General features: G+C 49.0%; 1 protein-coding gene across 1 annotated transcript in view; it reads left to right on the top strand.

The window, feature by feature from the left end:
• Window positions 1-27,855, top strand: part of SLC12A3 (solute carrier family 12 member 3) — a 251,049-nt gene that overhangs the window by 170,379 nt on the left and 52,815 nt on the right. Inside the window, exon 20 of the mRNA XM_069215813.1 lies at window positions 13,179-13,262. Within this exon, the coding sequence (XP_069071914.1) occupies window positions 13,179-13,262 (84 nt within the window). The remainder of the gene's footprint in view (window positions 1-13,178; window positions 13,263-27,855) is intronic.

The following is a 27,855-nucleotide window of genomic DNA, read 5'->3' as shown; positions in this document are numbered from 1 at the left end:
CTGGTGGAAACAGGCACCAACCAAATGGTTAAGCAATTAGGTTTGAAGCATGCTCTAAAACCATTTGTATTCCATTGTTTGTAAAGTGCTAAAGCTAGGTAGGAAATGTGGCTGACTTCACTCCTAGCAACAAAAGCAGCCACCACCAAAATAAAAACTGGCCCGTTTCTGCCAGCCCACCGGGAAGAAGCCCAATGTTCAATGAGACTGAACCGCTCTCCAATGCTTTGTGTCTTTTTAATTTCATACCCCTGCTACTTCTTTCCCTTATGGTAATCCATTATGTATCCTCCATTAGCAGACTTAGTAGCATAGTGAGCAATGTCTGTTTAAAAAAAAATATCAGTACAAGGGCCACACATTGTTCGTAAAATACAAAAGAGGACTTCAAATTCTGTGAGACCTGTTTATGAAAAGAAAGACTTTGTAGTATACATTCGGGAACTTGGGGTTTTACTTCTCCTAATTCACAGACAGGATTTCCATAGGACACTGAAAGAGTTTGAAGACATTTTTAAAAATGTAATAAAATCTATTTCCCCAAAAAGATATCTGTGACAAAGTGGTATATGCTTTAGCACCACAGTATAGCAAATGCCTGTTAAATAAAAAAGCTAAAAAATCCATGAGTCACCTGTGCCCCAGTACAGCAGATTCTCATGTCCAAATAGCAAAGTGTCTGTACATGTTGATCTAGTGGAAGGGCACTTCTGTCCCTTGTCAGTGAAACACCTCATCAGTACACAGTTAGGTTGGATGGTGGAAGGCACCAAGGAATTAGATGCTTTCACAGCTGGGATTGGTACCACCACCACAAATGTACTGTGATGAATAAGGCACAAGGCTTTCTCACACTGAATATGGGCAGGGCAGCACAGAAACACAGTCGACATTTTGATATGAGTTCCAACTACAGTGCCATCAGCTCCACCACTGTATCACCAAGAAAGAATGTCTATGCAAGCCTCACGTTCAGTATTTGCTCACCAACATGGGCCATAGCACTGTGGAAGCCTCTTCTTGCACCCCAGCCAGCATGCAATGGACTAAAGTACACATCCATATCGGGATCCAGCAAAGTAAAAAACTGAGGTAACCACATACCAGTAGGTAAAACAGAAGCCACATCATGACATACACATGTAGATGATACCTTATCATTTTGGGGGAGGAGTACCTGGACCTGAAAGCTTTACAGACATAAATAGCTCAATTGAAACAGTCAAGTTATCAGCAATCTGTCTTTGTAGATGGAGCATTCAAACAATTGGGATTCACATACAGCCGTCACTAGCTTTAGTTCCTACAACTAACGTTAAGTCTTCCTTCTAAGTTAGTGTGATCAATGCCCATTTAGCCCAAAAGTGTTACCCCAGCATGAACAGACACATCATGGGCCTGATGTAAACCTAGTCTATTGATAAAAAATTATATAGTCATAATGAATTACTAATATGAGAATATTACAAGATAAACTCGGGACAAGAGCTGAGTGTGGTTTTATATGTCAAAGAGCTGCTCTGCACAGTGAGGCAGATGTCACCATGCATTTGTATCAAGAACATGGTTTAATGTGAAGTAAATATAAACATCTCCTTCTTAACAGCAGTGATTTACCAACAACTGAAATAAGACACCTCCTTTGATAAAGTATTTGATCTGACATTATTCCTGACAGGTATAGCTTAAAATAGAAGCCTTGACACTAGTTAAAGGCCCAGTTATACAGCCCGTTACACACTGGGCCTGCTTCTCATCTTCTAAATCTAGTGGTGCAATAGACTAAGGTCTGATCACCTTCATTATATCTCCTGAGCATGGTCTACAGCCTTCTTTCTGATAACAAGATCAAACTTATACCCTTCTGATTTCAGATTAATTAATTAAGTATACAAGACTTATGTAGTACTTCCCATGTTGTATGGATAAGACAGACACTTGAAAGAGTCATCCTTCCATTAAAGGCAAGGTCAAGATGAATATATTGCTTATTTGGGAAGTGTCATTTTCTATTTAGTCATCTTTAAGACCATTAAAGTATGTGTCACTCAACCTGTCAAGCATGTCCTAATCTCACAACTCTTCAATAATCTCACATCGGAAACCTCTGTCCTTTCAAATTGCAGGCATTTTTCTATCACCTGTGACATTTCCCTAGCCTATTAGATGATAAAAGACACCATCTTATTTAAGAAACGAGAGTATGGATGGACTCTCAGACTGTTTCAATTATATCCAACTATCTCTCCTCACCAGTAGGCAACTAATTTGAAGCAGACTAAATGCTCCTCTTGACCAACTTGAAATCCCTCACTGGAAAAGCACCCATACAACATCATAACATAGTCAATCCCTCCATCACACAAAACAATGTATCAAACACTCCAAAAAAATTCAATAATACCCCAATTACTTAATCAAACAATGACTTATCACCCACTTATGATACGTTGTAAAAATGAATGAAAAATAGTCACCACCTAATAAAAATCACCTTCAGCTGAATTAACACACCTGATTCACATGATACTGCAGCAACAGAACAGTCCTCATCCAGGTCTTAACACCTTCAACATCAAAGGCAAAAGTTATTTGGACAACCTATACACCCTGTTTGCTGTCACCCACTAAATTGAAATGCACATTTCAACCATAGCCACTTTTCTGGATGCTGCTAAGGCTTTCCATTCTATTGAACAGCTATATTTACTGTCAGTGATCTAGAGGATGGGTGTGCTCCAATGCATAAAAGTTATTTATAGTGGCTGAGCAGCCAGAATTAAAATGAATAACCAATTGTCCTCCCCAATTAAGACAGACAGTGGGACAAGGCAGAAATGCCCCGTCACTTATCCTATTTGCCTCGGCTGTGGAACCTGTCACCAGCATTCTTAGAGAATGTAATAATTTCTGAGGCATCAAGCTTGGATCTTGTAGGATTTGGCTCTTGATGTATGTGGATGGCATTCTCATATTGGTTAAAGGCTCAGAACAAAAACTGAACAATCTAAAATCATTACTTTTGGTAGATGGTATGATGTATTGATAAATTGATTCAAGTTTGTTATGCTTAGGGTCACTAGAAATATGTTTCTGCGGCCATTGCATTTTCTGCATAATTATGGATTTGGTGCATTTGCCACATAATCCATCATGTGGTGCATAATCTTCAGATTTTAACCAAAACCAATATTTTAGCTCAAACGTATCCAAAGTTACTAAACATGCCAAAATCTGTTCCTAAGCAATGGTACATCCTTCAGAAAGGTTGACTGGTCATATTTCACCTTCTTATTGTTGTATTTGATTGTTAAACTGGTACTAATGAGGCAAAAGCTTTGTTCATACAGTGTTATAATATGTTAAAAAAAATACAAAATAATGATACTGTCACACAATATTCTGCATTATGCCGCATAATTTGCCTTTTCTTCATATATAATTTAGTCAACCCTGCCATATAAATTGGTTCTCCCCTGCCTCATAACTCCTGTGGTCCTGGTTATGAGTCCCTTAACAAAAGACACCAAGATAAGCTCTGGAATTCCCAATAAAATGTTAGCTATACATTATCTGGGTATTCAATATCATCATGGCATGGATATCCTTATTAGGATGGATGTTTTTGTTAGTATTAAGCAAAGGCATGGAAGCTATAGCCTCCTTTATGGGAAAAGTGGATTAAGATGCCTTTGCTAATAGATGGTGGAGTGGAACTAATGAAAATGGTGTTGCTGCCTTTGCTACTATATCTGTTCCAGAATATTACTCTCCCACATAGCAGAGCATTTTTGACCAGCTGTAGGAAGCTGGCTCTCTACATGGTGCACTAAAAAGAAGTGCACCCTGCAGAGACTCCAGTGGACCCCCAGTTGGTTTGCAAAGAGAAAAGTAGATATGACTAATGCTCTAGTTTGTGGTAGCATGGGCGAGCAGTTATGCTTATCAGAGGGTAGTGCTAAGCATTTGTGGTACTCTCAGTGGCAATAAAGAGGCACACACTTAAAGAATACATCTGAGATCAATTCAGACAAATAATTCTTTTTATATACACTTAAAACCCAAGAGCTTCGTTATAAGGTAAGTGTATTTTAAGCATCAATACTTTTCAAAGGCAAGAATCAACAGTGCAATTTCAGAGTTCTTCAAAGGTAATCTCTAGGAGGAAAGCCCAATCAGCAAACAAGCACTTTACGATGACTCACAGGATCAATCTTGTAGACTTAAGGTGAGTACTGGGGAAGGGTCAGGACCACACCAGCAAGCCACTCCTGGTAGCACTGTGGCGGTCGGGTGCAGAGGTGCAGTACGCTCCAGGTGCCCAGTGTATTTCTATGGGGATTGGTCCCTGTGGATTTAGACTCGGACTAGGGGGCCAGTTGGGGACAACTAACAGATAGGTCACAAATGTGGGGTTCTCTGAGACATAGGTGCACCCTTGGTCCTCTTCTCCATGGCCCAGGAGTAACGGATGCAGGGGTGTCCTTTGGCATTGGGTTTCCTTTGTCCAGCAGTAGTCGCAATTGGGGGTCCTGTGATCTGAGGCTTCAGGCGGCGTCATGGAGTCCAGGAGGGGTGAAACCACAGTTGACTCAAGCTCAGGAGAGCTTGGGGATGTTGTTGACACCAAGGGTCTACTTCAACTTTGGTCGGCAGTGATAGGTGCAGTGGTTGCTTTAGGCATCAGGTTTCTCTCACCTCAGAAGTTGCAGGAGAGGGGGCCTGTGTGCAGAGGCTGCAGGCGACTTAAGGAAGTCGAGGAGGGGTGAACCATGATGGGCTCAGACTCTAGACAGCTGGGAAACCTTGCTGGCACTGATGGTCTGCTTCACCTCGGGTCGTGGAGGACAGGTGCAGTGGCAATTTCAGGTGTCCGGTCTTTGATGTTCTGGAGACTGCAGAGTCCTTTCGTTGGAGCTGGCTGGAGAGCATGTCTGTTGCTCATGGGAGACTTAAATATTTTTCAGACGCAGGCAGTCCTCCCCGTCCTCCCAGACTCCTGGAGGTTCAGCTGTGGGATGAGGCATCTTTCGGTGCAGAGTTTGTCACGGAGTGCACACAGGCCCGCGGGTTGGTACCAGGTCTGCTGCTTAGATTTAGGGTTCAGTGGTGCCACCTAATACACAATTTAGTGGTGTTATAGGGGGTGCTATGGGGCAACCAATGGGTTGCCCACCTTTAGGGTGACTACACCCTTTCTATGACCACTTCTGCTGGGAAGTGGGCATAACCCTAACTTTAGTGCCCTAATTCCTTCCAAACAAAGATGGAGGAAGGGGTATCCACTTCAGCTCATCCACCTTAGGGGTGGGACTGGCATGAAATTGGCACACCTCCTAATCTGCCTAATCTTCCCACCTGTTCTGCCACCAAAAGTGGAGTCAGGACAGGGGGGTAATCATCTCCACCATCTGGAGATACCTGGGTCACATTACAAAGGCGGCTAGACCTTTGAATCTTTCCGCCCTGGAACGTCCACCCTTCCTGGGTGAGGTGCTAACATCCCCACCCAGTGCAGGCTTTTGACTCTGGCCGTCTAGAGTGCAGGCTCTCCCCTTGGGGGGTCAGAAACGTGGCTAGTGTGGCTAAATTGGTCAGGACGAATCAGTGAAAACACTAGAAGCTGGTAGCTTTTCAGGAGGCACCTCTAAGGTGCCCTCTCAGTGCTTGTATTGGTGAATACAACACTGGCATCAGTGTGGGCTCACCAAACTGAGATGTTTAGTACCAAACACCCCTATCTTCAGTGAAGCCATTATGTAGTTGGGTAACTTGTATTGACCAGTGTCCAGAAATTGTATTTGAAATAGCTTCCCTGCTCACTGACTATGTCTGAGAATCTACAAAGACATAGCAGGGGCATATCTGCTCATACAGATATACCCTCACATGTACTATAGTGGCCCCTGCATTAGGGATGCAAAGCCTGCTAAATGGGTGACTTACATATAGAACATGCATTGCTTAGGGGAAATGGTACACAGACCGAGTGAATATTCTGTTTTCACTTTTGTTTGCACCAAGACACACAGCCTGCAATGGCAGCCTGTCATGTGCTTGGTGAGGGGTCTCTTAGGGTGGCACAATTCGTACTGCAGCCCTTAGGGACCCTCTTTAGTACGCCGGTCCCTAGGTACCAGGGTACCATTTACTAGGGGCTTACAGGGGGTGCTAAAGGTGTTGCCAATTAGGAAAAACAACTGTGCAGTTTTGGGGAAAGAGATCTGACATTGGGGAACTAGTTAACAGGAACCCAGTGCACTTTCATTTGAAATTACACGAGAACCAAGGCAAAGAGTAGGGGGGTGATGACCATGTCAGAAGAGGCACTTTCCTACACCAGCTCAGGCTGCTTATGGCCAGGCTTGCATCTAACTCTCAGCCTAGAATAGCATGGAATAAAATGAAGTTACCCTGTTACGAGGGTTGGTTTGCCATCCCGAATTTCGAAATTTACTATCCTATCACCCAAGTGCAATTTGCACATGGTTGGTTTCATAGGACTACGCATTGCCCTTCCCTTCTCTCCCCCTATTGAGACCTTGAGATGGGACTGGCTGCCCCAGTTCCCGGCAACACCGTTCTGATGTAAAAACCGCCGGGACCTAGAGAGAGATTCACACTTTGAAATGTACTATCTGGCGATGATCAAAGTTGGCTGCGTTGTCTAAGGTGAATGAGGTGTACTGTGAGAAACTGGGTTGTTGGGTGACTGGGGTGTGAACCCTAGTCAAGCAACAACCACAATCCCGTGCAGGGTGAACCAAAAAAAGACACTAATTTAGCCTGTGCTTAATCCTGGGAGCTTGGTACAAAAAGCAGTCTGGCTAAACTAAGAGACAATGTGTTAAGTATTAATGCAGTACACAAACAGCAATAGAGTGAAAACACAACACAATACAAATGCCAAACCAATGTATAAAAATAGAGAACATTTTAATAAATATTTGACACCAAAACCATCAAAATCCAATTAATAGACCCATAGTTATGATTTTTTTAATTATATGTGTAAAATAGCACTCAAAAAGCAAAAGGTGACGAACACGGGCATCTGGTCATGCTACACCGAGGCAAAGTCAAAGGTTAAGGCCAACCATGATGGAGTGCAGTTCAGATTCGCGAAGTGGATTGGGCACGGTCAGTGCTTACTGTCAGACTTAAAAAATCTTTGAAGAAAAAGTCTCTGTGAAGGTAGAAGTTCAGTGGGGCAAGGCTGCAAGAGTGTCAGAGGAGGGAGTGTCATTGTTGGATAGCTGTGGAGCAAAGCTGCGGTGAAGATTTTTACCTATGGACTTAGGCCCATATTTATACTTTTTTAGCGCTGCATTTGCGCCATTTTTTGATGCAAAAGCGGTGCAAACTTGCAAAATACAATTGTATTTTGTAAGTTTGCGCCATTTTTGCGTCAAAAAGCGGCGCAAATGCGGCTCTAAAAAAGTATAAATATGTGCCTTAGTCGTCAAGATAGAAGTCAAAAATCTCCAGTGGAGCGAAGCAGAAGGCTGTAGCCGAAGACAGTTCCACGAGGTTGGGTACCCCTTTGGCAAAGGATGATTGAAAAGGATTTGCTGCTGTGGAGAAGAAAGTAGCACAAGAAGCCACAAAGTCAATCTGACCATCGATGCACCTCGGGCAGATAGGCGAGCAGGTTGGTCCCGGTCTCCTCCTGGTTCTGAGATCATTTTTTGGCCAAATTTAGTCAAAGTTCTCAGTTTTGGGAATTGGGCATCTGGGCACCTTTAACACCACAACCTAGGGTCCAGGACAGATGGAGACTGCTTAGGGGTTCAGGTGCGGGCTCAAGATGGTGGGAGACTATTACATTCCTATGGCTCTGAGCAGGAGGCCAGCAAACTAGCCTTTGGAGTCACTTCTGGAGGTCCTGGGTGCAAGTGAAGATGCAGGGCTCAACAACAGGGCTGGCCTCTGAGGGTTTAAGCAGGCTCCAGGCAGCAAAGCAGTTCTTTCAGATACAGCAGCAGACTAATAGAGTGCCCAGCAGATCACAGTAGTAGGCGGTCCTCTGAGAGGACTTCGGCAGGTGCAGCAGTGAAGTGAGTTTATACCCTGGTGCCCTGCTCCTAGAAAGTGGGAGAAGTTTCCAGAAAGATTCTTTGAAGTTCCAGAAGTTTCCGGCCTCCCCTGCCCTGGCTCCCAGCTGGGTGCACTGACAATACAGGGTTGTTGTGTGGTGGCAGAACACAGTCTATTTAGGTGCCAGTGGGGCTGTGCTCAGCTCTGAGCCCCCCCCTGTGTGTGACACCCTGCCATGTGACCTAAGGCAGGTTGCAGGCGCAGAAAGGCTAAGGGCAGGAAATTGCCAACTTTCATACGTGGCATTTTTAAACTTCTAATTATAAATTTGACTTTACAATTAAAGAGGGTTTATCGTTGCAAGTTCATAGATACCAAACATAATATAGCTATCTCCTGGGGTTTAGGAATTACAGCTTACTAAATGTAATAAGGAATCCCGAATATTATTTTATTAGAGGTGTATGCCTCACAGTAATGAAAAACAAATTCGGAAGTTTTTCACTACTAGTACATATAAAACTTAAAAGTGCATGTCCTACCTTTTCATTACAAAGCACCCTGCCCTATAGACTACCTAGGGCACACCTTAGGGTGACATATGTAAAAAAAAAAGTTAAAGGCTTGGCAAGAGGTTTTAAATGCCAAGTCAGGATGGCAATGGGACACTGCAATCAGGATGTAATGGCAGGCCTGGGACATGTTCTAAAGTGCTACTTAGGTGGGTGGCACAATAAGTGCTGCAGGCCCACTGGTAGCATCTCATTTACACACCCTGGGTATATGGTGTACCACTCTACAAGGGACTTACATATAATTGAAATATGCCAGTCAGGTGTGTACCATGTTTAGGGTAGTGAGCACAAGCACTTTAGCCCTAGTTAGCAGTGGTAAAGTGCACAGGGTTTTAAGGCCAACAAAGCCAAAATCCAGCAAAAAGTAAGAGGAGGAAGGCAAAACGTTTGGAGATGACCCTGTAGAGAGGACTATTTCCAAAATGTACTCTTCATGGTTCCCATTGATTAATAACTATAGCATGGCAGTTGCCAAGAAAATAGGACTGGTTCGAAGATTTGGGAGTAGGCACCTATGCACATTAGGTAATCTATATCTCAAATAAAGGAGCAAGTCCTTTACAGAACAGCTGGATGCAGTGATGTGCACATTTCTTGATGTGCTGACATATCAGAGATTTCAACGTATGTTTGGGAAGAATTTCCATACAGTTCTTGACAAGAAGGCAGAGTGGGACCTGCCCACATGGATCATTGATCATGACAAACCATTATTCCGCCAAGCTAATCACAAGGAGGTACAATAGCATAATGCCTGACAAAGGTTAAGAAACGTCAGTATAGAAGTAAATAGGCTAAGAGTTTGAGGCACGAGATCTCAAATACCCAATGGACATATTGCTGATAGCAGACTAGGGATGTTTCTACTAACTGGAAAATTGTACTTATTCACTTTAAATCTATCCACAGTGCTTACTGCACCTGCTGGTGTGGTGCCATTCTACATGGCCCTTGGCTCAAACTGCTGGTGATCCGGCATTGTCCAGTAGTCAATATGTAGTGGTTATGGGTTCTTGGGGAAGTGGGGACGATAATTGAATCCTGTCCAGTGCTCTCTCCAATTATGGCAGTGCTGGGATATGTGAAACACATTCCTAAAATATCCAGGAAATTAGTCATAATGGCCATGTTGCTTGGCAAGCATCAGCGGTGGCCGCCGCATAACTCAAGGGGAGAGGCGGGGTGGGGGGCTGGAGATGAGGTAAAAGTACAAAAATAAATAAAAAGCACTTACCTTGCCTCCGTCCCTTCTGTCTCCTGCTGCCTCGCACTCCTCTTCTTCTGGTGTCCCTGCATTCACTGCCGGGACGCCAGCACAGGCTCCCCAGCAGTCCTGGCACTGCTTTCATGCAAAACCTAGCATGAAAGTAGCGCCAGGATTGGTCTGAGTGACATGACTGCCGCTCAGACACAGTCCCGGGATCTGTGCAGTTTCTACAGCCGGGCTGGAGAAGCTTAAGTGCACATGTGTGTTTGGCCGGCCTCAGACGGCCTGCCAAACACACATGTGCACTTAGGTGGACTCTGCTCTCCTCCCACCTCCTGTGGCCCTGCCCCGCCCCTCCCTACGCTTCTGGCTCAGCTAATGAGGCAACTTTCCTTCACCATAGTGAAGGAGCTGCCCCTGGCAAGCATAGAGTTGCTGTTGGGGAGAGATAACCCCCCACAGCTTGATGGTTGCTTGAAAGGGCTATCTATGTGTAATGAGCAATCACAAATGCAGGCATCCATGATCTCTTGTGCATCTCACCATAGGTATACTTAGGCCCACTTTGCCTATATCTTGCCAGAAATACCAACTTGAATCAAACCTACATTATGGGCCATGCTATAAGAACCTGCCTGCAGCTTGAATTTCTTGGAGGCTATATTGATGTATTGTGAGTGACATATTGTATTACAACATGTATTCACTACATTGATGAGGATTCGGGTAGTATGCACCTGGTCATATTGTTCTGATATTTCAAATGCCACACTATCTGGTATATATTGCCTCCTCCTACTTAATCTCCCAGCAGACATGGAGCACCACTGATCATCACACCCTGATCAATGCCATGTCAATGTGCATCAACACCAGTCTTCCTTAGTTCTTGTCCTGTCTCTATGAAAGATATCAGTTTGTCCAAGTGTGCATCTCCAGATCCCAAAAGCTATCCAGTAAACTTTGAGTCCTTCGAGTTTTCGTCTTCCTCGCTGAAATCTTCAACTTGTATAATAAACTATTTGAAATTCTCCTTGAAGAGGACTTCATGGTTCACCTATATGCAGATGCTGAACAGTTTTACTTTGAAGTCACCAAAGTCGAATGGCGACCCTAAAGTCTGCCCTGCTGTCGTCCAAGCATGGATGTTAAGTGTGCTGAACCTAAATAATAAGAAATTTGCCTGCATCACCAGTAACTCTAGACAAAAACAACAAATCAACAGCTGGCTTTTTTAAATGAATTTTGACAGATTCACACCTCAACTCGCTACAAATGCAAATCTTTGTCAAATTCACCATCAAATATATATTCGCATTCAATATTCACCTCTTTAAAAAATTACTATTGCTTGTTAACAGCTACCACTGTGCTGCAAAATCAAGTTATAGCTTCGTAAAACAGACTTACAAACCACTATCCAAATCGTAGTCCTCTGGTAGGTAATAGCGCCCTTCTTATCTGCTTTCTATATGCTGCCCTGACATCCTTGAAGAGCCCCCCCGCCCCCCGGGCTGCTACAAATCTCATTTAAAAATGAAGAATTATGATCCCCTCGGTGACACTGCATTCACTATATTGGGTCCACACTGGCTGACATCATTCAAGACATGCTGCATCACATTCACAGGATTGACTAACAGTAGCTCTCTTACATGGGGAAAATCTTAGCATATCCTTGGTATAATGCCATCTATTTAGACAGGACTTCCCTATGCTTGAAAAACATGAAAAATAGAGACATTGGTTCGTGATAGCCTCGAAAGGCTGTGAGACTCAGCATTAGAGACTCACAAGCACACTCAGACTTGGCATAATTGGTCTAGGTCCATGATTGCAAGAAAATTCTCCCGCAGATTATCTGGATCTGTTCCCAAAAGAAACAGAGCAGGCAGCAACACAGAGAAATAACCTGAAATGGGATCCAAAACCAATTTAAGGCTTTCTTTACTGTTTTCCTGGATGTGTCCCACGATTCTGAGAAGGTCAAAAGAGGCCTGAACTGCAGCCAGATTTTATCTGTCAACCAAGAGCGTACCTTTGGATGTAGTGCCATTTCCTGTATTATAGTTTAATATATCTGAGGATGATAAAGTATTAGGCATCTCCTATGACTCCGCTCAGTTATGCCTTCTGGGTAAAAGAGGTGCTCCCAGTCGAGCTTTGTAGCGAGGCTGGCATGCCTCTTCTCTGGTACAGTTATTGGTAAAAGGGGATATGACCACCACTGTCATGCTTTCCGTCCAAAAAATATCGCTTGTCCATATTTTGTTAAAACATGTATGTGCAGAAATTTTTCTTAGGAACCTGCTGATGCTGCGGAAAGCCCAGGCTGCAAAATACCAAAGCTTCCTAGTCTTGATTCCACAACATGCCTCGTTATCCAACCAGCTACACTTCCTGTGTCTGTATTTCATATTTGCAGGTTTTTAATTCTTGCGTTCTCTTTTTCTCAGAGTTGTATCTTCTTTTTCTTCCCTTACTCTCCTTTTCCTGCCTTTCTGTCTCCAAAACTGAGTCAAAGTCTGATGATGAAGTTTAGGTCTTGGACCCTAAAAATCAGTGATGGTGCACACCACCTGCAACCACCGCCACAAATTAAGCATTGGAGTTTGCTAAACATCTCCTTCCTTCCTCTAAAATGTTCTATTGGATTGGAAACAGTTACACTAGAATGACTGTGAAATGCTCACTTTGCTGCTGATAGAATTTATGTGGCATCAGACCGACAGTGCTACCCCCTCCCAACACCTCTAAACAGCTTTACCTATCCCAGTGTGTCCACGCGGTTTCACCCACTGGACCAGCCTGTTTTGGAAAGTCATGAACAGGGCAACTCATAGTCGGATATGTTTCTAAGCAGTAAAAGCAGAGAAGGAACCATCAGCCAGTTAAAAATGGTGGCTGCAACTGCCAGGGCCTCTAAGGTGACAGCACCAATTTCTGTAAAGTCCTGTCAGCACAACGTGGACCTTGGTCATATTTAAATTGCAAATCTGTAGGACAGAGCTGTTACGTGTAATGCCAAGTCCTGCCTGGTCATGTGCCACACCCTTAGCTAGTCTTTACGTTTTGGCCAAGAACACTTTGCATGCTAATATTTCCTGATGCCATACTCACATTGTTAAAAGCAAAGTTACAAATCCTCCAATGCAACATGTTTTAGGTAACAATGCGTAACTGACTGAATTGTCAAATAACATGACATGACACCGCTTGGCAGCTAAGTGTAACATACAGCTGAGCCAATCATGACAGTTGGTTAGTTTATGTAAGGCTACTTTTGGGGTCCATCACAAAAAGAGGCTATGCCTTTTAATAATAAATCTTCTAATGCAAGGTATCTTCCCTATTCCCAGTAAATCCAGTGTTTCAGCAAGACGATGCACCGAAAATAAAAGAAGATGGGGCGAATGGCGTGGGCCCCTCTGCCAACAATACACGTGAGTTACCAGCAGGAATGTCTTCAGAATATATTCTCTCTGCCATGTAACTTCTATGGAAATATCTAACTCTACATCAGCGGGCCGGATGCATGACTGGGATCGTATGTATAGTTTACAATAGAGGAAAATAGATGGGTACACGTTTTCTTTGTGGGAGAGATTTTAAAATGTTCTGGAGACTGCGAGAAAGAGCATACTTTCAGGCTAACTTTAACACGTACCAAACCTGTTTAACAGTAATAAGAGGTTTTTCAAATTACTAATCCTTCTGCGTGTCCAGCTGTCGTTTCACTAGTCTCTTTGCCTCATCTCTCCATCTCTCTGATCTGTCCCAAAATACATCCACCCACCCATACTACAATCCACTTGTCTGTCGGTCCGTGCATCCACGCACTCATTCACACACGTCTCACATCCTCATGGCCCACCCTCACATCTATCCATTCACCTGTCTCTGTTCCTGAGATGGACAGTATATGTACACATACAGTGCTTCCAATTTATTCACCTTTATTTCGGCCCATGCATCCACAAACATATCCGCCCGCTTGTCTACACACCATCATTGCTCACGAAGGTGTTTTATGCCTCGGTCCTGTCATTCTTTCACCCATTCCTTCACCAGTTAATCTATTCATCCTTCCACTTGAACATCAGTTCACCTGTCCACCTGCACTAAATGACACACAAATCCATCTATCACCTCATCCATTGATTCATAACACGATCTGTTCTTGTGTGTATATCCATCTATCCATCCATACATCTATCCTTCCACCAACCCACCTGCCCCCAGCCACCATCTGGGCATCTCTTTTAATCCTATGGTTACTAAGGTGGTCATTCCAACCTCGGCGGTAAAAGGCGCTTACCGCCGTTCAGAAGACCGCCATAACACCGCCGCGGCCGCGGTAAACCGCCACAGTCATTCTGACCCACAACAGGCAAACCGCCAAAATACAGACATCCACAAAAGTCCGCCACACCAAAGGGCAGCGAGAAACTGGCGATGACCAAACCTCCACCGTCACGCCAACAGAAATACGCCCACACTATCACGACACACGAATCCACGCGGCGGTCTCTCAACCGCGGTATTCCATTGGCGGTACACACAGCCGTGCTCAAAATACACACACACTTACAAAATACAACCACATTGGACAATTCAAAATACACACACCTGAGACACATACACACACCACTCCCACACACCCAATTAAATATAAAATACACACCCACATCACCCACAAACCTCCACTCCTAGAGATTTGTGAACACGCACCGAGAAAAGACATCCGAGCACCCAGACGCCCAATTCACTGTCACCCAGCAATATTTGCACGCACTTCACACAACACAACAATACACATCACCACACTTAGCACCACACAATCCACCCTACATATCACCCACACCACCCCATGGCACCGCAAAGACACCCCAGGTTCTCTGATGATGAACTCAGGGTCATGGTGGAGGAAATTGTATGAGTAGAGCCACAGCTGTTCGGGGCACAGGTGCAGCACACCACCATTGCCAGGAAGATGGAGCTATGGAGCAGAATAGTGGACAGGGTCAACGCTGTGGGACAGCACCCAAGAAATCGGGACGACATCAGGAAGAGGTGGAACGACCTATGGGGGAAGGTGCGTTCCATGGTATCCAGGCACAACATCGCGGTGCAGAAGACTGGCGGCGGACCCCCACCTCCTCCCCCAGAATTTACAACATGGGAGGAGCAAGTCTTGAACATCCTGCATCCCGAGGGCCTCGCAGGAGTAGGCGGAGGAATGGACTCTGGTAAGGCAAATCTTAACTACTTCTTCCCCCCACCCCACCTGCATGCCAACTCATACCCCCACCCTCACCCTCACCCCCATCACATCCTACTCCTTGCAACTGTCTCACCATCACAACCCACCCATCCCAACACCTAGCCCTGCATGCGTCCACAAAGCATGGACACCCATCACCTAAGCATGCCCACTGCACATACACATACAACCCCCCCCAACCACCGTCACAACAGCCCCCACAAAGGAATGCCAGCACTGGGGTACACGGGCACCCACCCATTGCACGCTATTACACACACAGAAGCAATAACCATACTTTTATACCCCTGCAGGACCCGAACGCAACGTCACCACGCAGGAGGGTCCACAAATGTGCACTCCACCCCCAGAAGAGGCCCACAGTGAGGACACCAGTTCTGTCTCCCTGGATCTAGATGACCAGCCCGGTCCATCGGGGACCTCGGGACAGTCGGTTCCCCTCACACAGCCACAGGCCACAGTAGACCTTCCCCCCTCTGGGAACACCAGCACAGCACCCACCCAGCGGGCCCATACCTCTGTCCCCAGGACACGTCAATCAGCGGTGTGTCCACCACTACAGGGAACCCAGGCTAACCCACCACCCCAACAACAACAGGGACCTGGGGGCAGTGGCAGTGGGCACACGGTCCAGGGGACAGAGGCCCAGGGAAACAGGGGAACTGGGAGGGCTGCTGTGCGACAGGGGGGGGACAGGCCCAGGGAACCCACTCTCCACGAGGCCCTCTCCTCCATAATGGGAGCATACCACCACTCCCAGGAGACGATGGCGACGGTCCTGGCCAGGTTTCAGGAGATCCAGCTTCTGCAGGAGCAACAGTATATGGGGTTCAGGGAGGAACTAAGAAACATCAGTTCCGCCATGGGTACCATCGTAGTGGCCCTGAATGAGGTAGTCACGACATTGCGGGACACTGTGGCACCTCAAAGGGCCCATGACACTAGCATGCACCAAGAACTGCCTACCACCTCCTCCGGCGCTAGTGGACAGGAGGCCCCGACACAAGACCAACAGGCCACCAGAACCCCACCCCCTGCAGAAGGAGAACCACCCCGCAAGCGGGCCCTGAGATCCAGGAAGAAGACAGAGTAAGATGTCAAGACCCCCGCCAGCAAAGGATACCGCCCTGATTGTCATCCCAATGTCCCACATTGTCACCCTGTCCAACCTTAAACTGCCCCTGCTCCACTTCCCACAGGCATTTGGACAATGCACCTGTGAAACTGATAGTCTGGACTCTGCCATGGACAATCCTCCACCATCACCCCTCACCGATTTGCAACCACCCATCTAATTTAGAGCACTTGAATAAAAACACTTATTGCACAAAACAATCTGGAGTCTGGCTGTGATTTAGAATAAATGTATTAGACATGACCGTGCCAAAATGTTCATTCACATTGTGATGCTAACAAACCGCTGTCACACAGCTGTAGTTCATGGGGAAACAAAGCAGATGTCACGCAGTGGGGCCCACATCTCTGAAAACGGAAGGGAAAGTCACAACACAGTTACCATACACTGGGGGAAAAAGTCAGACAGTAGAGAGGTAGGAGTCATTAAGTAAATGTAATATGCCGGTGTCTACTCTTACCTGTGTGTCACTGAAAATACTGCTGTATTACTGTGTTCCTGTTCTCTATGTCGTCCTCTTCGGCTTCCTCCTCTTCACTCTCCACAGCTGCTACAACACCACCATCTGGACCATCCTCCTGCAGAAAAGGCACCTGGCGGCGCAAAGCCAGGTTGTGAAGCATACAGCAGGCCACGATGATCTGGCACACCTTCTTTGCTGAGTACATTAGGGATCCACCTGTCATATGGAGGCACCTGAACCTGGCCTTCAGGAGGCCAAAGGTTCGCTCGATCACCCTCCTAGTCCGCCCATGGGCCTCATTGTACCGTTCCTCTGCCCTTGTCCTGGGATTCCTCACTGGGGTCAGTAGCCAGGACAGGTTGGGGTAACCAGAGTCCCCTAATAGCCACACCCGGTGCCTCTGGAGTTGACCCATCACATACGGGATGCTGCTATTCCGCAGGATGTAGGCGTCATGCACTGACCCAGGGAACTTGGCATTAACATGGGAGATGTACTGGTCAGCCAAACACACCATCTGTACATTCATGGAATGATAACTCTTCCGGTTCCTGTACATCTGTTCACTCCTGCTGGGGGGGACCAAAGCAACATGTGTCCCATCAATGCCACCTATGATGTTGGGGATATGTCCAAGGGCATAGAAATCACCCTTCACTGTAGGCAAATCCCCCACCTCAGGGAAAACAATGTAGCTCTGCATGTGTTTCAGCAGGGCAGACAACACTCTGGACAACACCTTGGAAAACACAGGCTGGGACATCCCTGATGCCATGGCCACTGTTGTTTGAAATGACCCACTTGCTAAGAAATGGAGTACTGACAGCACCTGCACTAGAGGGGGGGGATCCCTGTGGGTTGGTGGATGGGTGACATCAGGTCTGGCTCCAGCTGGGCACAAAGTTCCTGTATAGTGGCTCGGTCAAGCCTGTATGTCAGTATGACATGTTGTTCCTCCATTGTCGACAGGTCCACCAGCGGTCTGTACACGGGAAGATTCCTCCATCTCCTCGCATGTCCCAGCGGACGGTGCCTATGAAGGACAACAGCGAGCACAGAGTCAAGCAACCCACAGGTACGTAACCACAGCTTGCACAGAACACGATTCCCAATGCATTGAATGGCTTGTATGAGTGTTGGTGCATGGCCTAGGTATGTGTGACGCAGTTGGTAATTAGGCCATGTGGGCCCTTGAAATGGCGGCTGGCTGACCTGTGAAGTGCGACAGTGGGATGTGAGGTCAATGCGCTGGCGTGGCACACCGCGGCGGTAGGCGGTCGAAGACCGCGGCGCTAAGCCGCATTGGTTAACATTGAACCCTATGGGTTTCGGGAGCCAATGACGATGTGCACCGGCGGTCGCGGTACGCACCGCCGCGGGCGTGACCGCCATTTTCTATCTGCTTAATCACTCGATACCTGATCTTCCACAGGAGAGGACCTACACTGCAAGTGCTGCTGTGACCTCGGTCTGGAAGAGACAATGGCTCATGCGACTGGGGAAAGGGCCCCTGCCTTCACTGCGGAGGAGTTGAAGAAACTTGTGGATGGGGTCCTCCCCCTGTATGCGCTACTCTACGGTCCTCCAGACCAACAGGTAAGTACACTGGGATCATGCTTAGTGGGCAATGCCTGGGTTGAGTGGGGTGGATGAAAGATGGTGGGGAGGGGAGCGATTGAGGCACGCATCAAACGACAGATGAGAGCATGTGCCACATGGCAAGGGTGGGGATGGGGGGCCACTCACATCGAGCATGCAGAAGGTGATGACAATTTTTCTCTCCCTGTACATGTCACATAGGCCAGCGCCCACCAGAAAGTCGCGATTTGGCGTGCCATCGCCAAGGACGTCCGGACCCTGGGGGTCCACAACAGACGGGGCACCCACTGCCGGAAGAGGTGGGAGGACATCCGACGCTGGAGCAGGAAGACGGCGGAGGCTCAGCTGGGGATGGCCTCCCAACGTAGGAGGGGTGCCAGTCGTCATTTGACCCCCCTGATGTCCCGGATCCTGGTGGTGGCCTACCCCGATTTGGATGGGCGCGTGAGGACATCACAGCAGATACAAGGGGGTGAGTACAAATACATTCTGCTGACTTTGCGCGCAGTGGAGGTATCTGGGTGGGGGAGGAGGGCTGTGGGTATCCCTAGGCCAGGGCGATTTCTGTAGGCTAGGCCCCTCCGTAAGGCATGGCCCTGTGCCCCCACCCCCCACCTCTGTAGGGTGCCAAGAACAGGTATCCATGGCCCTGTGTCATCTATGTGTGCAGTTGTCGTCCATAGGCTTGTAGGCCATGTCCCACGGATTGCGTAGTGGACCCCAAGTGCGTGGCGTAGTGCAGGGGGCTTCTGTGTCTGTCTTGTCCGCCAACGGTAGCGGTAATCCATGCACTCAACATGTCTTTATTTCTCTTCCCCCCCTTTTTTGTGGTCTTCCTGTTCATGTGTGCATTAGCATCATCAGGCGGAGGAGAAGTGGCATCAGAGCACGAGGGAGCTGCATCTCATCTCACATGGCCATGGCGGGCCATGCAACTGACTCGGATTTCACCAGTGAGACGGAGGGCGAGGGGAGCTCCACAGCGGGGACTCGTGCTGATGTCAGTGACAGCGACTCGTCCTCTGAAGGGAGCTCCCTTGTGGTGGCGGCACCAGCACCGCCCTCCCAGCAGCCCCTCAGCGTTTGCCCCGTGCCCGCTCACCCAGGAAGGCGGGCATCTCCTTCGCCCCAGGCACCTCAGGCCCTGGCCTTGTCGCCCCTGCTGCCCTCAGTGAGGAGGTCATTGACCTCCTGAGGACCATCATTGTTGGGCAGTCTACCCTTTTGAATGCCATCCAGGGTGTACAAAGGGAGGTGCACCAGAGTAATGCATACCTGGAGGGCATTCATTCGGGTCAGGCTGCCCATCAGCGATCGTTCAACGCTCTGGCCTCAGCACTGACGGCAGCAATTGTCCCTGTCTCTAGCCTCCCCCTCCAACTCCCTCGACCCAGACCCAATCGCCTGTACCTCTGCCTATCCCAGACACACCATCAAACCAGCCTGCACACACCTCAACACCCAAGGGAAGCTCATCCAGACATAAGCACCACACATCACACAAGCATTCACACAAGCAACATCCACATGCAGACATACCAACAGCCACTGCCTCCACTGTGTCCCCTCCTCCTCGTCTCCCTCCTCCCTCCCTGTCACGTCTCCACTCACAGTTGCATGCACAACATCTTCAGCCACTACGTCCATCACCAGCACACCCACCAGAACACTCCGCACACGTGCAGTCACCACCCCCACTACCATTTACACGTCCCCTGTGTCCTCTCCCAGTGTGTCTGTCACCCCCTCTTCCAAACTACACAAACGCAGGCAGCCACCCACCCAACAGCCATCCACCTCACGACAGTCTCCAGCCCAAGCACCTGCACCCAAAGACACTAGACTTCACACTCCTACAACCACATCCTCTTCCTCCACTCCCATACCCACTACACCTACCCGTCCCTCTCTTTCCAAATTGCTTTTCCTTGCCAACCTTAACCTCTTTCCAACAACTCCCCCACCCCGTCCATCTCATAAGACTCCAATCAGCACCTCAGCCACCACAAAACCGGGACCTGTGAAGACTGTTGTCCATGGACGGTGGAGTCCCCCACCCTCAAGGGCATCCAGTTCAGCTAGGAGCCAAGGCACGGCCAGCCCACCACCGGAAAAGCATCCTAAGATTGCCAGTGCCCGGCGCGAGCGACCAAAGACCCCAGGGACAAAAATCCCTACATTGGCTCCGGCAGGAAGTCGGGTGCCACCTGGCACACCGCCAAAGGTGGGAAAGGGCCACAAGCGTGCAGGGAAGGGTGGGAAGGGCAGCACGCCCGACAAGCCCGGCAGCAGGCCAGCTGGCCAGGAGGGCCCCAACAGCCCCATCCCAGGTGTGCAGGAGGACACACACAGGCCCGGTACTGCAGCCCAGGAGGGCCCCGCAAGCCACGTCCCAGGTGGGCAGGAGGACACCCACAGGCCGAGAACTGCAGCCCAGGAGGGCCCCGCAAGCCACCAGACAGATGGGCAGGAAGGCCCCGCCAGCCACATGTCAGGTGGCGAGTGACATCCATGCCTGGGCCGGATCCGCTGACCAGGACACTCATCTTAAGCACCGCTCTGTTGGGCTCCGCCGTCTCAAGCACCGCTGAACAGGGCACCGCCGTCTCAAGCACCGCTGAACAGGGCCCTTCATCTCAAGCACCGCTCCGCTGGGCCCTTCATCTCAAGCACCGCTCCGCTGGGCACCGCCGTCTCAGGAACCGCTGAACTGGGCCCTTCATCTCAAGCACCGCTGAACAGGGCACCGCCGTCTCAAGCACCACTGAACTGGGCCCTTCATCTCAAGCACCGCTGAACAGGGCACCGCCGTCTCAAGCACCGCTCCGCTGGGCTCCGCCGTCTCAGGAACCGCTGAACTGGGCCCTTCATCTCAAGCACCGCTGAACTGGGCACCGCAGTCTCAAGCACCGCTGAACTGGGCCCTTCATCTCAAGCACCGCTGAACAGGGCACCGCCATCTTAAGCACCGCTGAACTGGGCCCTTCATCTCAAGCACCGCTGAACAGGGCACCGCCGTCTCAAGCACCGCTGAACAGGGCCCTTCATCTCAAGCACCGCTCCGCTGGGCCCTTCATCTCAAGCACCGCTCCGCTGGGCACCGCCGTCTCAGGAACCGCTGAACTGGGCCCTTCATCTCAAGCACCGCTGAACAGGGCACCGCCGTCTCAAGCACCGCTGAACTGGGCCCTTCATCTCAAGCACCGCTGAACAGGGCACCGCCGTCTCAAGCACCGCTGAACAGGGCCCTTCATCTCAAGCACCGCTGCGCTGGGCCCTTCATCTCAAGCACCGCTCCGCTGGGCACTGCCGTCTCAGGAACCGCTGAACTGGGCCCTTCATCTCAAGCACCGCTGAACACGGCACCGCCGTCTCAAGCACCGCTGAACTGGGCCCTTCATCTCAAGCACCGCTGAACAGGGCACCGCCGTCTCAAGCACCGCTGAACAGGGCCCTTCATCTCAAGCACCGCTCCGCTGGGCCCTTCATCTCAAGCACTGCTCCACTGGGCACCGCCGTCTCAAGCACTGCTGAACTGGGCCCTTCATCTCAAGCACCGCTGAACTTGGCCCTTCATCTCAAGCACCGCTGGCCCATTGGTGGAAGGTGGCAGGCCCGCATCTGTGTCGGGCAGGGCTGCACGAAGCACTCTGGGCACTAGTCCCCCTCCAGTACCAGTGGAGACTGTTATCCACTTGAGAGACTGTGGCTTTGCACTCCCCAGGATGGCACAGTGTGCAACCCACCCACTGTAGAAACTTGAGAGACTGTTGCTTTGCACTCCCCAGGATATGGCAGTGGGCAAGCCACCCACTGTAGAGACTTGTGAGACTGTGGCTTTGCACTCCCCAGGATGGTACAGTGGGCAAGCCACCCACTGTAGAGACTTGAGAGACTGTGGCTTTGCACTCCCCAGGATGGCACAGTGGGCACCCCACCCACTGTAGAGACTTGAGAGACTGTGGCTTTGCACTCCCCAGGATGGCACAGTGGGCAACCCACCCACTGTAGAGACTTGTGAGACTGTGGCTTTGCACTCCCCAGGATGGCACAGTGGCCATGGAGGCCCCTCGTGGATCTGGCGTTGTGGACTCATCTGGCTGAGGTGCCCCCCCCTTCCCTTCCCCCTGAGGTGCCTGTAGTTTTCCTATCTGATGCCCCTGCAGTGTTCTCTCCGTTGGAGGCAGGTATCCTGTGTGGGCTTTGCCCATGTGTTTTGGCCCAGTGGCCCACGAACAATGGCTGATAGACATATCGGACTGGACAATTTATGTATATAAAGTTATAGATGTGTGATATATTTTATACTCAGTCTTACAATATAATTCTATATTTATAATCATTTCCTTTTGCCTTTGCATTCTTCCGGGGGGTTTGGGGGTGTAACTGTGATGTGTTGCTATGCATTAATGTGTGTGTTGTAGTGGTTGAGGGTGAGGGTGGGTGTTTCGCATATGTGTGTCCCCGTAATTTTTTGCCTCCCCCTCCCCTGTGTCGTATGTGCAGTACTCACCGTTGTCTTCTGCGCCGGCGTTCGTGCTCCTGGTAGAGGAGCAGGAAGACAGTGACTGGTAGGATGTGTAGTTCGGGTTCCATGCTGTCCAGATTCCTCGTGGGGTGTATGGAGGTGAGCGTTTTCCGTTTGAAATGGCTGTTTCCGCCGTGTTTTTATCGGCGGGGCTACCGCCACGGAAAAGGTGGCGGATTGGTGGGTTGTGATAGGGTGGGTGGTACATTGTCTCCCGTCTGTCTGTTGGCGGTGACCGCCGCGCTGTTTGTTTGTCCCGCCGTGGCGGGCGGTGTGTTAAAGTGGCGGTCTCTGTTGGCGGTTTCCGCCAGGGTCGGAATTGCATTTTTTTAACCGCCAGCCTGTTGGCGGTTTGACCGCCGCTTTAACACCGACCGCCAGGGTTGGAATGACCCCCTAAGTGTCAGTCTGTTTGGTTATAAGGCTGTTTTTCTCTGAACAATCTTCTTTATTTACTGGAAATTATTTTTGAGGCAGAATATCAAACCCAAGTTTTCATCATCGTCTGAATTATTTTAGTTTACTTTTCCAGATCCAAATTAAGGTTTTCATAAAACAATTCTGTATCCTTACTCATAATTGGAAATCTTCCAGGGTAAAAGATATTGAATCAGCTTTTGGGTAGTTTGATGATATTTACTCTTATGGCCAGGCTTTTCCCCACATCCATCAGATCTCAAGGACCAATTACCAATATCCATATTTTCAATATCATTAGGTACTCATGGCATCCCGGGCTCCTCCCAACTCGCCAAGTTAAATACGTTGAGCAATACAGGTCTAGCTGAAGTAAGTGGTGTGAAGGTTGAGACTTCATACACTTAGGCCCTCATTATAAGTTTGGCAGGTGGCACACGCCGCCTGCCCGCCAGACTTTGCCACCTGCCAAACTCAAACCACCGAGAGACCACTTGTGTGATCCAAACACTGCCGGCCCTATTTGGAGTTCACCACAGGGCCGGCGGACGGAAACAGCATTTCCACCCACCGCCCACGAGCCGGCGGCAAAGTGGGGGTGCGGCGGGTGCAGCATTACCCGTCGTGCATTCCACTGCCCATAAACTCGGGCATTGGAATGCGCGATGGAGCGGTGCTTAACCGCCATGGAAAGGCTGGCGGTAATGGGACTTGTAATCCCCAGGGCAGCGCTGCCTTGGCAGATTACAACTGCCGGGACCGCCAGGCTGGAGGTAACCTGGCTGTGACGACGGTCCGACCGTGGCGGCTCCGCCACGGTTGTAATGTGGTGGTTGGACCGCTACAGACCGCGGCGGTCCGACTGTCGCCATGAGTCTAGCAGTCTCAAGACCGTCAGACTCATAATGAGGGCCTATATCCCAGCTCCCCTCTCTAATAATAAAGACAGAACTTCCAGAAAGTGTTGTTAGGTTGTACAAAAAAGACACTTTAATACAAGTATGTATAGTAAAAATTAGAATCAAACAATATAAATCACATGAATTGATTTAAAAAAATGCCATTACATACTATGGTACCAATACAAGGAACCCACTTTACACACAATGTGCATGGTTGGCGAACTCTAACTGATCTTCAAGGATGTGCTGTTCATAATTATTTGAGAGCAGGGATGAGCAAGATCTTTCTCAAACTCACTGTTGACACTGGGTCAAATGCTTGGAACATATCTTTAAACCAAAGGTGGGGAGGTGAGTATTTTAGTGGGACCCCCAGAGGAAATAAGGTTATGATCAACAAGGGTGCAAAAAAAGTCTGCATAGTCCTACCTTGAGCTTTGGAATCTGGCTTGCTCGCAAGCTTGTGGGCTGGGGGATCCCTGGTGTGGCTTTGGGCGTTTCTTCTGGGCCCAGGCAATCCAGGGTGGTGATGGGCCTTTGCACAGGGCTACTCTAATGGAGGCTTGTGGGCATCAGAAAGAGCATGGTGTCGCCAGCTATGCACTCCTCCTGGTCGTGGTGAATGGTACAGCTGACATGGCCTCGGAATACTAGTTATCACGGCACCACAAGAAAGTATTTACTTGGAATTCGTCAACATTGATTATTCAGTAAACAACAGTTCAACCAATAAACAATTTAATTTATTACATCCACCCCTTTTTGCCTTGTGTTTGAAGTTCATAATTCAGTCATATAGTATAATCATTAGAGACATTTATTTATTCAATGGCAAATGATTTTGATTGGCAAATGCATTTTGAGGCAGAGTTACTGTTCATCAGCACACCTATGAATTTGTGCACTGTGATTACAAACAGTATAGACAAACCCACCAGCATACGTATTGATAGCTCGATTGTGCATGTTGCCCCCAAAAGCGAAGAAAAAGGTCACAATGTTAACCAACTCAGGATCCAGGGCTTAGAATTAGTACCTCACGTGCTTTTGTGGGGAGAACGGATACCGCAATGGGAGATTTTATGGAATAAACTCCTGGCAACTGAGTTACCCCAGTGATTAATGGGAATTATGGGGGTCATTCTGACCCTGGCGGTTTTGGACCGCCAGGGCAAGAATGATGGAAGCACCGCCAACAGGCTGGCGGTGCTTCATTTCCCATTCTGACGCCGGGGACGGCGGTGTCCCGCCGATTTTCCGCCGGCGGTGATAATCCGCCAGGGCAGCGCTGCAAGCAGTGCTGCCCTGGGGATTATGACCCCCTTACCGCCAGCCTGTTTCTGGCGGTTTACACCGCCAGGAAGAGGCTGGTGGTAAGAGGTGTCCTGGGGCCCCTAGGGGCCCCTGCACTGCCCATGCCACTGGCATGGGCAGTGCAGGGGCCCCCTAACAGGGCCCCGGCCTGCTTTTCACTGTCTGCATGGCAGATAGTGAAAAGCGCGACGGGTGCAACTGCACCCGTCGCACCACCGCAACACCGCCGGCTCCATTCGGAGCCGGCTCCTGTGTTGCGGCCTCATTCCCGCTGGGCCGGCGGGCGCTAGCTTGGTTAGCGCCCGCCGGCCCAGCGGGAATGTCAGAATGGGGGCCGCGGAATTTTGCCCGCGTGGCGGCCAAATGGCGGTTTCCGCCTGGCGGGAGGCAGTAGCCGCCCGCCAGAGTTGGAATCACCCCCTATATTTCTACATTTGAAAGCGTTCCTTCCCAGTGATATCAATTTATATGTTAATATGAGACCTAGTGGTGCACATCTCTATATATATATATATATACATATATTCACTTAAAAAAACAAAGGGTACAGGAACGTTATAGTTAGGCTCACATTTTAAACTTACGAAACCATAGCAATTCACCAGTTATAGTTAGAGTTACCTCAAGTAACTATAACTCGTGCCTTAACGTAACTATAACTTGCACCCCCGGCATGCACAGTTTTTTCGTCAAAAAGTTTACTGCAAATATTATAATGATATTATCAATGATGTAATCAAAGATGTCACGAGTGCCGTAGTTTGTGAGGTCATTAGCAGTGCATGACGAGGGCGTGACTTATAGTTACCTTAGGGCACGAGTTATAGTTACTTGAGTTAACTCTAACTATAACTGCTGAATTTCGATGGTTTTGTACGTGTAAAATGTAAGCCTAGCTCTAATGTCCCTGTAACATTTGATTTTTTAAGTGAATTTCTATGTTTTTTTTAAAGTCTATTTCCTAACTTCAATGTCCCTGTAACCTTTTTTTTCTGTGAATTTCTTTTTTTTTTTTATATATTGGGGATCATTCTGTCCCTGGCGGTCGGTGATAAAGCGGCGGCCAACCCGCAAACAGGCCGGCGGTCAAAAAAATTGAATTCTAACCCTGGCGGGAACCGCCAACACAGGCCGCCACTTTAACACTCCGACCGCCACAGCGGGACCGACAAATAGCGCGGCGGTCACCGCCAACAGGCAGGCGGCAGACAATGTACCGCCCACCCTATCACAACTCACCAATCCGCCACCTTTTCCGGGGCGGGAGCCCCGCCGATAAAAACACGGCGGAAACAGACTACGAACGGGAAAACGCTCACCTATACACACTCAAGGAGGACAGCATGGAGCCCGAATTACACATCCTACCAGCTATTGTCTACCTGCTCATCTACCAGGAGTACGAACGCCGGCGCAGACGACAACGGTGAGTACTGCACCTACGACACAGGCGAGGGGGGAGGAGGAAAGATTACGGGCACACACATGCGCCATACACCCACCCCCCCACCACAAATACCTACACCCCAATGCCGAGCAACAAGTCAGAGTGACACCACACAAACCCCCCGGAATAATGCAAAGACACAATTTAAATGATCTATAAAATATATGTATAAATAGCTCCATTGAAGGAATGGCAAATATGCCATATAAAAGATACAAAAATAAGGAATGAACATAGTCAACAATATATCCATAGGCAAAAAGTCCTGCACATTCCGTCAAAGTTCCATAGTCCGTGGGCCAATGTGCACAAACACATGGGCAAAGCCCACACAGGAGACCAGATACCATTGGAGAGAACACTGCAGGGGCATCAGATGATAAAACTACAGGCACCTCAGGGGGAAGGAAAGGGGGGGCACCTCAGCCAGATGAGTCCACAACGCCAGATCCACGAGGGGCCTCCATGCCCACTGTCCCATCCTGGGGAGTGCAAAGCCACAGTCTCACAAGTCCCTACAGTGGGAGGCTTGCCCACTGGACCATCCTGGGGAGTGCAAAGCCGCAGTCCATCAGATGGATTACCGACTCCACTGTTATTGGAGGAGGCATGGTGCCCAGAGTGCTTCCTGAAGCCCTGCTCGACACAGAACCGGCACTGTCAATGGGCCAGCGGTGCTTGAGATGAAGGGCCCAGCGGAGCGGTGCTTGAGATGAAGGGCCCAGTGGAGCGGTGCTTAAGATGAAGGGCCCAGCGGAGCAGTGCTTGACAGGAAGGGCCCAGCGGAGCGGTGCTTGAGATGAAGGGCCCAGCGGAGCGGTGCTTGAGATGAAGGGCCCAGCGGAGCGGTGCTTGAGATGAAGGGCCCAGCGGAGCGGTGCTTGAGACGGCGGGGCCCAGCGGAGCGGTGCTTGAGACGGCGGGGCCCAGCGGAGCGGTGCTTGAGA

This window comes from Pleurodeles waltl, chromosome 12 (assembly GCF_031143425.1).
Source record: "Pleurodeles waltl isolate 20211129_DDA chromosome 12, aPleWal1.hap1.20221129, whole genome shotgun sequence".
NCBI classification, from domain to species: domain Eukaryota; kingdom Metazoa; phylum Chordata; class Amphibia; order Caudata; family Salamandridae; genus Pleurodeles; species Pleurodeles waltl.
This window is presented reverse-complemented; position numbering and strand designations above follow the sequence as displayed.